Consider the following 15,871-nt stretch of genomic DNA (forward strand, 5'->3'; position numbering starts at 1 on the left):
AACCATGGCTTTCTCGACAAATTAATTTACTAATAAGATATTACAAAGTTCGTAAAGTACAATCACACACACTAGTATTGCCACTTTCTCTCAAACTTTGTCTCACTCTTATTATATCTAATGGATGTTGAACACTCTATTTTCTCTCCTTAAGAACAATAAGTATTCTCACCAAATTATATTAATTTGCTTCTCTTCTTTTTGTGTGTATAAAACTATTAGCACCAATTGCTTTTTATACTACACATTCTCAAAACTTATAATAACTTATTAATTGTTCTCATTAAAACAATTCAATAACCTCTAATGCATTATATGTTCCATCTTGCAAAACGTACATACTTTACGCATATGCATTTGGAAACATCAATACATTTTATTTCACCATTTAATTGTTGGAGTTTTTGGGAGATTAATCCAACAATATAAAAATTAAATTTCTTGGGTTTTATTGTCAAAATCAGTTATACGACAAATAAAAATCATATTACATCAATCTATATTTTACGTTGTTTATAAATGTAATCCCCTCTTTTGTTGTATACCTCCTTAATTTTAATTAATTGGATGCATAAAGGAGAATTTGAAAATTAATGTCTTACATAATTTTTGATATTACGTGTCCTAAAATATTATAATAACGTAATAAAATTAATATATCGTACTATAAGAACAATATAAAATACGCCATATAACCTTTCGAAAGTGTCTTATGCAGTTATGCAACAATTTAAATAAAATGCATTGCGACGAGAACAAAACAAAGCCAAATTTTCAGTGAAGGTTTGTTTAAAGGAGGCAAGCTGGCAAGGGAGAACGAAACAGGTTATAGAGTTAGATTTAAGATTCTGAGTAACATTAAAGGCTATTCTACGCTGACTCGGTTACAAGAGTTTGACCTGGTTATTTTTTTGCGAAATTTTCAGTATTTTGATTTAAAATGAAGTGTTGAGGTCACGTCAGATACTTAAGCATTGGACACACGACACGTCATTGAAAGAAAGTGTCGCTGAGTAACATAGTTGTTAAGACTTAGTAAGACTTTTCCTATTTCTCTTGTGTACAAATGATTCTATATATGAGATTAGGAGAATACTGTTTTTTGGGGCAGTTCCTCAGCTCTTGAGTCATTAAAATTATCAAAAAAAATATGGAATGTTGCATGCTCTTGGCTTATCAAATTGTCATACATTTTTTCTTTTGCTTGACATGGGTAAAAATTCACGCAAAAAACAACTAGAAAATACAATTACTCTCGTAGCAGATAGATAGCACAGAGTAACCTAATTCAACTACATCAGGGAAAAGCAATCACAAATAAGAAAAAAGACACCCATTGATCTTCCTAGACTCGAAAACCATATCATCAGACTTGTTCTTTAGGCAATTGGGGTTGTCCCATGGCAACACCACGGTCATTAGATAGCTGGCGAGCGCCTTTGTTGCGGCTGCACATCAAGAGAAAGTAAGAAATGAAGCTGAGGGCAACGCTGAAGAAGCAGATCACCCCAGCACCTGCAAAGTAGCCTGGCTTGGGAACTGGGCATAGGTTGCTCTCGGTACTGTAGTTTTTAACCAGGTAGTTCATATTGTTGAGTAGGGCCGCACTAATCAGCATTGAGAACGCACCAATACATTTCAACCTTCAAGTTTGTCAAAACATCAGACATGTGACCAAAATATTTAGTTAAAAAGTTTTATAAAGAAACACTCAAGAAGAGGAGGAAAACAGAGACAGATAGATAGATAGATAGATAGATAGATAGATAGATAGATAGATAGATAGATAGATAGATAGATACCAAGAGAAAACAAAGCAAATAATGGAACATATCCCGGGACAGTCTGATGGACAAGGATGCCGTGAGCAGCAGAAGCAGCCTGCTCCAACACTTATCACGATTTGCTGCATCAGCAAGAGGATTGCAGCAACTATCCCGAGTGCCATTGCTGGGGTTTCCGGGTAATAGCAATACCCATCCTCTGTTGAATACACAACCTGGTCTGCCTGCATGCGCAGTACACCGTCATATCATAACAAACAAATAAATTTTATGAAATACTGAATACAAAAAACATCAAGCTAGACTGCTAGAGTGTTGATAGAGTACATGTATTACAGAATTGCACTCGTACCTTAATCCTGGTGGCTTCCCCAACAAAGCTCAGCACAATTGCGACTAGACCAAGAAGTCCCGCTACTACTACGACTGCTATCACCTTCCCTTCCATTCTGAAAATTCTATCTGATATAGTAGAATATACTTTAATAGCGATATTTATAGCCAAAATTGATTGAATAAGTAGGTTATAGGAGTATATATTTTAAGGCTGAAATACAAGTTCCTGAATGATTTAGAGTTTACTTTGACTTTAAACCACATGGACAGTAGGGATAAAAATTGTGGGGTTTATGTGCATCAAAGTATACAAATGTATACTATATTCCAATACATTGTCATGAATCATGATATTAGTTAAGTCTTGGCTATATGAGCATTGCCTATTGCAGACTATGTTACATGTAATTGCGTTAATAACGCCTGTATGATGATTGATAACGTTTACTCTCGTCATCCTATTTATATCGACCAGCACGCTAACACCTATATCAGTTTTCTGTTTATTTCGTCATTATTTCTTAAATCTGAGTTTTTAGTTAAAACTCGAAAGGAACTGAATAAGTAAATGAAGCGAATAATTAAGATTTATAAACGACTCGAGCACATTTAATATCTGGGAAACATAACATACAAGACACTGGATGGTAAGCAACAAGTTGGTAGTTAATTTAATTTACCAAAATGAGAAACAAATCAGGCCATGTGATAATGTAGATTGAACAACCAACTTTAACTTGGCAAATCATAAGAAGGATACTCTTAAGTAAAAAGTCTACTCCCAAGTAGAAGACCCGTTGCTCCTGGGTCAATGTGTACACATTAACTTACTACTACTATCTTCATACAATCATACTCACCTATCATCATCATTATCCAAATTATTGCCACAATCATGCCATTTTCACTAGACCTGTTGAAACTGACCCGATTCGAATCCCGACTTGAATAACTCGACACGTATCAGGATGGACCCTCCCCGGGCCACCAAATGTTTATGCTTGCAAATTTATCATTATCTCTAAACAACTTATAATAAAAAACCCTGAAATACCCTGACCCGGCCGATTTGGCCCGAATTCTTACAAACCCAAAAAATGGCTCATCCCGAACCGATTAACCTATTTAATTTTCAGGACAGCTTCTTTATAAAGATTCAAGAGTAAGGTTGTTGGCCTAGTCAAACCAACATCTGTCATTCTGAACCCCCAATAACCTCGGAGAATAACCTATATTTATAATCTACTCCCTTCTATTCTAAATAACTGTCTCATTTGCCATTTTCGTCTATTCACATAATTGTCCCATTTGTCATATTTGGACATGGTTTTTTTACCTTCCTACCCTTAGCTCTTTTCTTTATTTACCATCTCAACCACCCATAACCTAGGTAGCACGGACACTCCTCTTAACTAGCCGTCCTGTGTCGGACACCGTGTCAGACACCCGACACTCGTCGGACACACGCCTAATCATGTTATAGTTTACACGAGGAATAAATTCTCAAAAGAGATTGATTAGAAGATTGGTTTGAGTGCGAAATTAGAATTAGTTATAGTTAAGGTTGAATTTACCTTCACTTATCTAAATTTAGTATCAAATACATTAAATTTAGAATCAAATACATTACAAAAATAAAATCATACGTTATTTATAACCATAAATATGTTTTTTTTATTAAATTTAAATAGCGTGTCCCGTGTCCTAAATTTCATGGGATGCCGTATCACGTGTCCGTGTCCGTGTCCGTTTTGGTGCTACCTAGCCCATAACCCATCATATTCAATACTTTTCATATTTAACTCATATATTTACCCATATACAATAATTTTCATTATTTTAACTATATTCCTTAATTTACGTGTCATTGTCCAAATAGGACACTTATTCATAATAGGAGGGAGTATATGACTACTCCCTCCATTCAACTCCACTTTGCAACTTTCTATTTTGCGCACTATTCACAAGCGGACATTCAACTTCAATTTTCTCTCGATATATAAGTGAAAATATATTCATGTGGGTCTTATTTGATTCGTGTTTAAGAGTACATTAAAAATATCTAACTTTTATAATTTTTGCAAATACGCAGCTAATGATATTTATCGTGTAAAAACTGCGTTGGCAAACGTGATAAAAGAAACTTATAAAGTGGAGTTGAATGGAGGGAGTATATGCGTTAGCAGCAACTCCAACAATAACATTACGTAGTCACCAAAAAAGAACATGGCCCATGACTCCATAAGGCTATGATGGATTGATGGACACCGTCATCACATACATTTTGGACGCGCTTAATAAGGCACTAATAATAAATGAACCTCTAAGAGGTTTATTCTCATGCTACATAAGCTAATATATAAACCCATTTACCTACGGAAAGCGATATGGCGACACCGGGTGTTACCGAATCTCGGTAACACCCTAATAAAAAATTGCTAAAATTAAAAAGTAAAACATCTTTTTTCACATTTGCGCCAAAAATTCAGAGGGTAAAAGTGTAATTTGACACTAACTAAGTTTGAGGTAAATCTAACAAAACAGAAACAAATTGATGAATCATGATTATTTTGCAGCATAAAAATTGTGAACAAGAAAGAAAATGATGGATGCTACTTGTATAACAAAATCAAATTCACCGCATAATGTTTTTATTGCTATGTGGAGTATCATTCGTGAGGATAATTCACAATCGCTTAGTTCAATTTTGCTCATAATAAATTTAGGTTAAAATATTTAGCAATCGAATTTGATCTTCGCTAATTCATCCGCTTCTTCGAAGTTAAATTGATTGTCCTTTATGATTTAAAGGTGAATAAGTTTTAATAACTACTCGGCCGTATAATTAATTTACTTAGTCTGGAACAATTTTGACTATTACTATGATCAACATGTAGTGTAATTTGTTAATGATACTTTCATATAAATCAAAGATTTAAATCAAGACTTGAAAAAAGTTAGAACAATTCATGCTGGAGAACCATGGCCATGAGTTGAAGATCTTCACCCTATTAAAATGGCGTTGATAAGTAACTGAATATCTATTTGATTATTGTAATCAATTAAAACATGAAGTTCCTAACTTACCCTTTCTTATTAATTAAGTTGAATTTCAAGAGTTAAGGGAGGGAAATTAAAATACTTAAGTAATTTACAAATATGTCCCGGGTGTTACTCAAATTGAGTAACACCCGGTGTCGCCATATCATTTTCCTTTACCTACAAACCTGGATACTAATTTATAACCCCTCTCATCCATCACAAAATCTCATTGAAGACGACGATATCCGTCACAAGCTTGTGACGGATACCATTTCCACAAAATACCCATTGAGAGGTGAGTGAGAAGCAAATGGGGGAAGCCCCACCTTGTCCCCCCTCCCTTTTTGTGAGAGGTCTTCAGCTTGTGACGGGATTAGCCCGTCACAAGCAAGACGCTTTGCTCATCCATGAACCTCAACACTCATCACCAACAATAGAAGGTTTGTAAACAAACATCTCGTTTCTATTATCTCTATTCTTTTTTATTAAATCTACTGAAAGACGGTATTTTAACAAGTTTAATGAGAGACCGACGTATTACAATTTGAATTACAAATGGTACAAAAAGAATTAGAACTTGGAGTATTATGCTCAAGACACGCGAACTATATGTTGGACATCACTCGTCAGTTCATCAGGTTGCATATGGGCCACTTAAAGAGAGCAAAATTTATTTTCAAACTCTTCTGTTCTTTGTATTTGGTTCAAAGGGGGTCCATTCTCTTTGTAGGCTAACTTATTGGCGCCTCTATCAACTTGCGTCTTCTATTTTATGTCGATCAACTTCTTACCGACCTCAATTTCGTACCTTTTTTTTGTTTGTTTCTTGGCTACTTAGTTTCCATATTTTGTTGTTATTAATATTGCGTGGATTAGATCTATATGGTACGATCATTGTATTCTAGGACTTATGCTGCATTGTGGGTCTAGAACAACTAGTTTAATATCCGTGGGATGTGGAAGATATCTTGGGAATTTTCTTCCTTAATTGCTAATGTTATGGTCGAACCTTCTTCTTTCACGGAAGTGAAAGTTTTTCATTGTTTTCAGGAGGCCAATAAAGTAACTGACTTTATGGCCAATTTGGTGCATTCATGATGTCAGTTAAGTCTAAGTCGGAGGAGCATTCGATCAGTTTCTCCAACTCACTGTCTTTGATTTAATTGCATTCATAGGTATCACAATTCACACCTCCATGATAAATTGATAATCGATAATAATAATACTTCCTCCATCCCTATTTTTATCGATCAAAAAGCTAACAACCACAGTACTTTTATGTTTGTCTCGTCATTATTTCTTTAATCATATTTGTGTGACTTTACTGGATTAAATTATTATAGTTGTTAGTCGAATCTAATTGTGATGTATCATCTTAATTATTCACTAGAATCATACCATTACTTAGATATATGTGAGTAGTATTTTATTCAAATGGTATGATTCCAGTGAATGAGAGGAGGTACGGAGTACCATTGTATAGGCCCATATATCTTGCTTATTCTACAAGATTCCATCAATATACATTGGCCACCAGCAGTGAATACAAGGCTGGTGACTGTTATATCTGTGTATGCTTGAGTATAGGCTATATACAACGTAGTAAACAACGAAGAAAGTTCCTCTCCATTATCCGCCTCAGCTCTCTCCCTCACCTTCTTGTTTGATAGGAGATTATACTAATGCTCGGTGATCAGGATTTAAGTAACAAAATTAGTTGTCAAGAAAATGTAAATTTAGAATGTACTTCAACTTCAATTTCTAATGGTTTTTATACATATCATCGTATTGGCTTTTGGGTATGGCAAGATAGAAAATGACTCCTTAAATTAGGTGTACTTCGCATACTCGACAATTTATATATCAAGGTAGAACACTTCCTTCAGTAGTCTTTCTCTACTTAGGTCTCATCGAAGCCTTAGATCTTAGTTAGGTTGCGTTCCAACTTTTAAGACTCAGCTCGGTGTTTATCAATCTTGTTAAAGTAAACTTACAAAGAGTATCAAATGTTATCAAAATAAATTTAACGTGAGACGGTCTTTGGAAGACGTACTTCTCCGAGTATTGTGAATTTGTGATCAGTGATGACATGAGCATTGGGTCTGATAGAAAATGGGTACTGGATTTTTCGAGGTTGCATATCACATTTCAGTGGATGATATGTTAGATGAATGTACGACTAAATTGGAAGTCTAAATATAGTAATTTAAACTGTAAGTAATAGTCGGAATCAGTGAATGTTTATGTAATGGTAAGGCATACCGAAGAAGAAGGAGTTAGATTGGACTCGTTTAGCAATTTATCATACATTTTTTTTAACTGTAATCTGTAAGAATTCATGCAAAAAACAACTAGAAAAACAATCAGTCTCGTCACAAATGGTTTAGCAGATTCACCTAATTCAACTACAATAGCTAGCCATATATCAAGCCATTACTAAAAAGAAAGACGACACCATTGATCAAACTTGCTGATGTTTAGGCAATTGGGGCTGTCCAAAGGCAATACCATGGTCATTAGACAGCCCGCGAGCACCTTTGTTTCGGCTGCACATCAAGACAAAGTAAGAAATGAAGCTGAGGGTGACGCTGAAAAGACAGTACACCGCTGCCCCTGCATAGTAGCCTGGCTTGGCAACTGGGCATGGATTGCTCTTGGTACTGTAGTTTTTTACCATGTAGTTCATATTGTTGACTGCCGCCGCACTAATCAGCACCATGAAAGCACCAATACAGGACAACCTTCATGTTTCATGAAAACAGCTATTAGTTAAGTTGTAAACAGAAACACTCGAGTTTGCAAAAGGACATCAATAGTGAGGAAAAAGAGAGAGATGGATGGATACCAAGAGAAAACGAAGCAAACAATGGAACATATCCCGCCACAGCCTGATGGACAAGGATGCCGTGAGCAGCAGAAACAGCCTGCCCCGACGCTTATCACTATTTGTTGTATCAGTAATAGGATTGCGGCAACTATCCCCAATGCCATTGCTGGGGTTTTCGGGTAATAGCAATACCCATCTTCTCTTGAATACACAACCTCGTCTGCCTGCAGTGCACCCCCATCATTACAAACAAATAAATTATAAATTGTACTCTGTATGAAATAAATTAAGCATTGACTGAGACGGAGGAAATATTAATTAAGCATCAAGTTAGAGTGTTTATATAGTAGATGGGAGTACATCATTGTATACCTTAATTTTGGTGGCCTCCCCAACAAAGCCCAGCACAACCGCGACTAGACCAAGAAGTCCCGCTATTACTACTACTGCTATCACTTTCCCTTCCATTCTCAATATTCTGTGTCATACACTAGTTTATGGTCGTATTTATAGCCAAAATTGCTCAAATCCGTTTACGTTGACTAATATCCACATGGACAGTAGGGATTTTTTTGAGGTTTGAAGTCCACAAAATGTATACAATATTCCAACACCTTGCCATGATATCAAGAAACCATCTCAACCAGAAGCTTAGGCCGATGGTTGGAGTCCCGAGATCAGTTTTATACTCTAACACATGTGAGCGTTGCCTATTATGCACAGCGGTTTAAGAGCAGTCAATTTCTACACCTCGCTGTGTTACCTTTAATTGTGCTAACAACACATGGATGATGATTGACCAACAAGCCAACCACCATGGCACTTTTCTGTTTATTTCGTCATTATTTCTTAAATCTACGAGGAACTAACCGCACAAGTGACAATTTACAAACGACTCGACTTCATTTATTAATCTTTACAAAGTTTATATATATTCAATGTCTAGCAACAAGTTGCTACTTGCTTCAATGTAGTTGAATGACAAACAAATCAGGCCATGTGATTATACTATGATTGCACAACCAACGTTAGCAACTCATCAGAAGGATACTCTTCTTAAGTAAAAAGTCAACTCCCTAATAGAAGACCCGCTGCTCCCGGGTCAATGTCTACACATTAGCTTACTACTATCTAAACTGTGCCATTTTCAAGACATTTTTTGATATGGAGTAGTAATCAAGAGTCAACTCAACACGTTTCATTGTAAACCCAATAGTCTAGAAGAATAACCCATATGGCCATATGGTCTAGCAGCAACGACAAGAACAAGTTCTAAGATGGTCGATCATCTCACACATTTTGGACGTGCTTAATAATATTACCTACTCCCTCCGTCCCAGTACGTCATTTTCTGTATGGTCCTCTCAACTAGGGTTTAAGTTATATTCACAAATTAAAAATAGTTTACGAAATTCTTTTTCAAGGTCTTCTCTTCTTTGGAGTTGTGGTTCAAAATGACCGATTTCAGCAGGACGTAATGCAGCCATATGTATGCTGGTTTAATTTTTTTGAATGTTACTGGTAAGCTACTAGCCTACCACACAACACCAGCAAGTGAGTTGATTTCTACAGATAAGCTATTAGGAATTGCATGTTCCAAATAGACTTCAAATTTATTTATCCTTTCTTGGGTTCGGCAAGTGCTTCCTAGGCGGCTAGACCCTCCCCAAATCCGCCTCTAGATGGAATGTTGCTTGTTTTTGTCTCATCATGTTATCATACATTTTTTTTTTTGTTGATTATTACTGGTATAAATTCATGCTCAAAACAACTTGAAAATACAATAAGTTTCATCACAAATGGTTGCACATTGACCTAATTCAACTAGTTTCCAGCCACATAAAATTAATGAGAACACCAATATTGATCACCAAAAAAAGCAATAACATATGGGAAATAAAACCCATTGACATTCCTAAACTCAAAAACCATATGATCAAACTCCTTCTTTAGGCAATTGGGGTTGTCCCATGGCGACACCCTGGTCATTAGATAGCTGGCCGACACCTTTGTTCCGACTACACATCACGAGAAAGTAAGAAAGGAAGCCCAGGGCAACAGTGAAAAGGCAGAGCACACCGGCCACTGCAAAGAGACCGGGATTGGCAACTGGGCACAGGTCGTCGTCATTACTGTAGTGGTCCATCAGGAAGTTCATGTTGTTGAGTACAGCCGCTCTTATCAGATTTGTGAAAGCGGAAATAAAGAACAACCTGCAAGTTTCACAAATAACACTCTAAGTTATGTTTAGGAACCAAATTTGAAACGTAATAACTGAAAGAGGAGGAAAATAGAGATAGATAGATACCAAGAGAAAACAAAGCTAATAATGGAACATATCCCGCCGCACTCCTTTGGACAAGGTCTCCTTGAGCAGCAGAAGCAGCCTACTCCGACGCTTATCACTATTTGGTATATCAGCAGTAGGATTGCAGAAGCTATCCCTAGTGCCGGTGCTGAGGTTATCGGGTAATAGCAATACCCATTGTCTGCTGAATACGTCACCTCATCTGTCTGCACCCATCATTACAAACAATGTGAATGAAATATGAATGGTGGAAACGTCACTGCCTAAAACAATTCAATGTCATAACTAATCCCTCCGTCTCAGTCAGTTGTTTAGCTTTGTTTATAATCTCCCTCACGGAAAAACCAAAGTTAAACAACTGAGTGGGCCGAAGGGGAATGTATTGTATAAGTAGAATCATTTGAAATAATGAATACCTTAATCCGTTTGGCCTCCCCAACAAAGCCCAGCACAATCGCGATAAAACCAAATACTCCGGCTGCTACTACTACTGCTATCACTCGTCCTTCCATCCTCAATACCTGTTTCATAAACTAGTTTAGAGCCATATTTATAGCCAAAATTTATTGAATTAGTTGGTTAGATATTTCGTAGCCGAAACTTAATGTTAATTTTGACTTTCATAGACATTGACAGTAGGGATGATTGTGGGGCTTATGAGCATCAAGTCCACAAATGTAAACTATTGGACAGTTTCTTGTCATGAGGCCAGTTAAAGATGAGCATTCAGATTCTTCATCTCACTTTCTCTGATTTAATTGCATTTATATGTTCACACCTTCATAAATACATGATGATCTACATTATACTTTCTCCATCCTATTTTTATCATCTTGTCATTATTTCTTTGTAAAGTTTTTAATTAAAAGAAACGGTAGTTTAAGGAAATAGAAATGCAATAAGCAAAATGTTAGGAAACAATCCCCTATAGACTAAAAGAATAACACATCTGTGTTATTCCCGCTCATCTTTCCCCCATGTGGAATATTCCCTTTTAGAATATTTTCTTCTAATATATTTTCCTTCTAATATATTGTAGTCAAAATATTTTAGTCAACCCATATATGAAATATTTCTACTACAATATTCTACACAATTAATAATAATATTCGTCAATCACTTATCCTATATATGGAATATTTCTTATAGTTACGTTTTATATGTAAAAGTACATTTACATTAAATTAAATTCATATTCTATTTATTAAAATAATATTAATACACTCAATCTCTAGAATTAGCCTTTATAAAATTACCGTGCTGTAGCGCGGGTTGCTATACTAGTTTTTTTAACATTTATTTAAGAGTAAATTATAAATTAATTTCTAAACTTACTCCCTTATATGTTTCTTTTTTTAAATTACTCCCTTAAGTTGACCTTAGGCCAAAAGTTACTACCATTTTTCAACTCCGGTGAGTATTTCCGTCTCTTTTTAAAATTTTCCTCCATTTTTCTAAATACATGATGAAAATACCCCCGAGATTCCTTCATCTTATGTTAAAGTCACCTATCTTCTTCTTTATCTCCCCAACTACCCACCACCCGCCACCCCCTCCTTCCTCTCCAACACTCCACCACCCGCCGTTTTGATCTCCTTCCTCACGAGAACCCCGCCATCCGCCCTTATCTCTCTTTTCTCGCCCCATTTGCGTTTTTTTGGCAATAATGACCACCTTCGGTGAGTGACGTTGCCGGCGGCTCAACCATGGAAAATGTCGGCGAAACCAGTTTCGGGCTCTAAATTTGCCGACAACGTCGCCGCCGATATTAGTTTTTTGAATTTGCCGGTGTGTTAGGAGGGAAAGGGAGCGAGGTGTTGCTTGTTGTCGACAAATTCAGATGAGGATGTGGTGGGGCATTGTCGTACATCAGGTGATGGGAGGGAGGTCGTTGGTGTGACTGTGGTGCGGAGGCCGGTGGCAAAAAGGTGGATCTAGGAAATGAGGAAGAAGAGATGAAGAGGGTAATTTTTTCGAAGGGTAATTTCGTCCATTTACTTATTTTTTTCACCTGAGAACTAGCTTGGTAGCAACTTTTGACCTGAGGTCAACTTAAGGAGTAATTTAAGAAAAAGAAACATATAAGGGAATAAGTTTAGAAAAGTGCAATTTAAAAGAAAATAATTTATAATTTATTCTTTATTTAAAGTTGACAAGGATGATATATAGTAATAACACAAATTCATGATGGGTATAAGAAAACAGTACCTACGGAATACCCACGTCTGTTAGGATGGAAGGGACAAATCAAATATCACTCTTCTATGAGACGTGACTCGTGAGGCGCATGGAAGGGAGGAATATTAGAGTCCTCTGATATATTAAAGGAAAAATTTTGATTTTTCGTTTAGCTCAACCTCTGTAAATAATGTTTTTTTTTTTTTTTTTTTTTTTTTTTTTTTTTTGTTTACAGTTGTAAAAGACACCAATTCCACCACAGATTCCTAGAAGAGTTTACATAATACGAGAACTTGGCAAAAACCAATTTTAATCTATCTCAAACCGGTCACTTTATAGGTAGATAATTAGATTTCTAATTATTATTGCTTATCCGGGTGGCCTTAGTCAATTAGGTTAGTATAATTGTTCGTCCAATCTAATTCTTCAACTCATAAGGGTAAGGATACTTCGAAAGTGCAAGTGTACTCCCAAGTCCCAAGTAGAAGACCCACTGCTCCCACGTCAATGTGTACACATTAGCTTACTACGGAATACTATTCAATTATTGTTATCAATTATTCAATTATTGCCAACTTATACCATTTTCAAAAAGACAGCTTCTTTGATGAATAATCTGATCACAAATTCTCATTATAGACGGACACCATCCGTCTATACGTATAGACGGATACCATTTCCCCTCACAAAATACCCATTTGTCATAAAGTGGGAAGCACATGGGGGGTGCCCCACCTTGTCCCTTCTATCCATTTTATTAGAGGTCTTTACCCGTCTGTTCGCCCCACCCGTCTATACCAAGACCTATTGTAATCTGATAAGATTAGGCAAGATTATAGCTAATCCTTGCCTAGTTTGTGATTATTCTGTTTTATCTTATTGTTGTATTCTTCTACAAATTAGCTATTGTAATCTTTTGTAATCTTCATAGTCTAGGGTTTTAGCTTGTATCCTTTGTATATATACTGCTCTCCTTATATAAATATAATTAAGCTTTTACAAAACTCATTTACTATAACTCTTACATGGTATCAGCCTTTTCGATCCTACCCTCCTAATGGCCTCCTCGACAATCCCCAACAAAGACGACCCATCCAACCCCTTTCTTGTTCTCAATGTTCATTCCGTTGAGAAAATTGATGGTACCAACTATCAACAATGGAGGACTCAATTAACCTCTCTCCTTGTAGGCTATGGTCTCTTTGGCTATGTTGATGGTTCTATTACCACTTCTCCAAAGGTTATGGTCTGTCTCGGACAACGGCGGCAAATTTCAGAAACTCGCTCTCTTTCTCCGTAAGCATGATGTGTCTCATCTTACCTCTCCTCCGCACACTTCGGAGCACAATAGTTATGCTGAACGTCGGCATCGCCATATTGTTGACACCGGGCTTGCTCTCATGACCCACGCCTCAATGCCCGTCTCGTACTGGCCTCACGCCTTTCAAACAGCCTCATATCTCATAAATCATCTACCCACTCCCACTCTTGATAATGAATTTCCTTATTTTCGTCTCTTTGGTCATCATCCTAAATATCACTTATTTCGTAACTTCGGTTGTCTATGTTACCCTAGGCTCCGGCCATATACGTCTCACAAACTTGACCCCCGCTCCATTGCTTGTGTCTTCGTCGGTTACTCTCCTAGTCAACATGCGTACCTCTGCCTAGACCCCGCCACCAACCGTGTTTATTCATCTCGCCATGTACGTTTTGTTGACCATGTTTACCCATTTCATCACCTTAACTTTGCCCCTACTCCGCCCCCTCTTCTCAAGTGTGGTGCGATCTCTCCCTCACTGTTCGTCCCACCCCACCTGTACAACAACCGCAACGCACACCTCCTGATTCCTCTACTTCACCCATTCACGTTGCCTCTCCCTCGCCCACGTCCTCTGCCACTTCTTCTCCCATTTTCTCTGCCACTTCCTCTCCCATATCCTCTGCCGCATCCACTCCCGCTGTAATACACGGTCATTGTGGGACCCGTACTTGGACCTTGGGACGCGTGAGAGGACCTTTAGACCCGATAAGAGATCACTCTGGAGGGAAGGATAGCCTTACACTAGACCTAGACTAGACCAAGTGGAGCTGCGGCGGACCGAGTGGGTCCACTCGGTCGAGTGAAGAGTATACTCGATCGAGTGAGTCCACTCGTCCGAGTGGACTCGGCACTCGGTCGAGTGACGCTGTTCAGAATGCGGGATTTAAACCCTTTCTTCCCTAACCCTAAAATCATTTCTATCTTTCTCCTTATCTCTCCCTTCTCTCTAAACCCTCACAAACACCTACTACTTGGGATTCAGGCTTGGATTAGAGGACTTCCCACCTTCCTTTTCATCTCCTTCATCTAGTAAGTAAAGATCTACCCTTTTTTAGTCTTAAACCCTAACTTTTGGGGGGAATTCGTTATGGGTAATTAATTAGTAATTAGTATGTGTAAGAGAGGTAATTAAGGGGCAGTAATAAGGGATTTTGTATTATAAATTAGTGTAGGATGTATTGTGATAGTTACTATGTGATTTGTATAGGATGAGACGGTTCCTTGAGACGATTTCGGTCCGGATCCGAGTAGCTTGAGGAGATTGCTAAAAGGTAGGTTAATCCTACTCGGTTTCAAAAATGTGGTGTTGTTCATGTTTGTTGAACCATATAGTTTATATGTTTATTTTTTGATGATGTCAAGGTGTTTTACATTCTATATACTTGTTGCGTGTAATCGTTTGTTAAGTATTTTAGAACTAATCTATTACGAGCAACAAAGAAGATTGTGGCAATTGCGTGAGAAGTTCAAGCCTTCGTTCAAGATCAAACAATTCAAGATTCATTCAAGAACTATGTGAAGACGAAGCTCGTCTAAAGATTAATCAAGCTTGGATGATGACGTAGCCTATACTCGAAAATCTCCTTGAAGATTAGAATAGTATAGGTGATTATCTCGTAATGGTAATCAAGAATGAGTTTCCTGAATTAGTAAAGTTATAGCTTTACAGCTATAACATTACTAGTAAAAGAGCTCAATGTTATAGCTCAACTACTATAACATTGAAATGCTAAGTTTTTGTACACGACTTATAATTGTTTCGAAAATTGTTTTTTAATTGTTTAAAGTTTGTTTTAAATGTTTTATTGAAAGTTTTTATATGGTAAAGCCCGGTTTAGTGAGAAGTGCGGTTTTCTAGTAAACGTTAATTGGTAGTCATGATGGATCAACTTATGAGTTGGACTTTGCTACTAATTAGGGTTTCTAGATAGCCTCTCTTAAAACCTAAATTCTAATCATATGTTAAGACTAGGGTTTGCACGATTCACGAAGCTTATGGGCCGTGGTATCTCATGTTGCCTAGGGTATATTAGGTAAAGATTTTATTCTATAATAATATCTTTACATATCTT

At 37.0% G+C, this 15,871-nt stretch overlaps 3 protein-coding genes across 3 annotated transcripts; all 3 read right to left on the bottom strand.

Moving 5' to 3' along the window:
* Positions 1-1,136: 1,136 nt before the first annotated feature.
* LOC141621987 (uncharacterized) lies at positions 1,137-2,348 on the bottom strand. The gene is made up of 3 exons (XM_074438082.1): positions 2,137-2,348; positions 1,803-2,008; positions 1,137-1,643 (listed from the first exon to the last, which is right to left on the bottom strand). The coding sequence occupies exons 1-3, from the start codon at positions 2,230-2,232 to the stop codon at positions 1,367-1,369; spliced, it is 579 nt and encodes a 192-aa protein (XP_074294183.1). The 5' UTR covers positions 2,233-2,348; the 3' UTR covers positions 1,137-1,366.
* Positions 2,349-7,465: 5,117 nt separating this feature from the next.
* Positions 7,466-8,660, bottom strand: LOC141621988 (uncharacterized). The gene is made up of 3 exons (XM_074438083.1): positions 8,362-8,660; positions 8,008-8,213; positions 7,466-7,903 (listed from the first exon to the last, which is right to left on the bottom strand). The coding sequence occupies exons 1-3, from the start codon at positions 8,455-8,457 to the stop codon at positions 7,624-7,626; spliced, it is 582 nt and encodes a 193-aa protein (XP_074294184.1). The 5' UTR covers positions 8,458-8,660; the 3' UTR covers positions 7,466-7,623.
* A 1,084-nt stretch (positions 8,661-9,744) lies between these two features.
* Positions 9,745-11,096, bottom strand: LOC141617733 (uncharacterized). The gene is made up of 4 exons (XM_074434895.1): positions 11,076-11,096; positions 10,714-10,818; positions 10,298-10,503; positions 9,745-10,202 (listed from the first exon to the last, which is right to left on the bottom strand). Exons 1-4 carry the CDS (start codon positions 11,079-11,081, stop codon positions 9,926-9,928), a joined length of 594 nt encoding a protein of 197 aa, XP_074290996.1. The 5' UTR covers positions 11,082-11,096; the 3' UTR covers positions 9,745-9,925.
* Positions 11,097-15,871: the final 4,775 nt, after the last annotated feature.

This window comes from Silene latifolia, chromosome X (assembly GCF_048544455.1).
Source record: "Silene latifolia isolate original U9 population chromosome X, ASM4854445v1, whole genome shotgun sequence".
NCBI lineage: Eukaryota > Viridiplantae > Streptophyta > Magnoliopsida > Caryophyllales > Caryophyllaceae > Silene > Silene latifolia.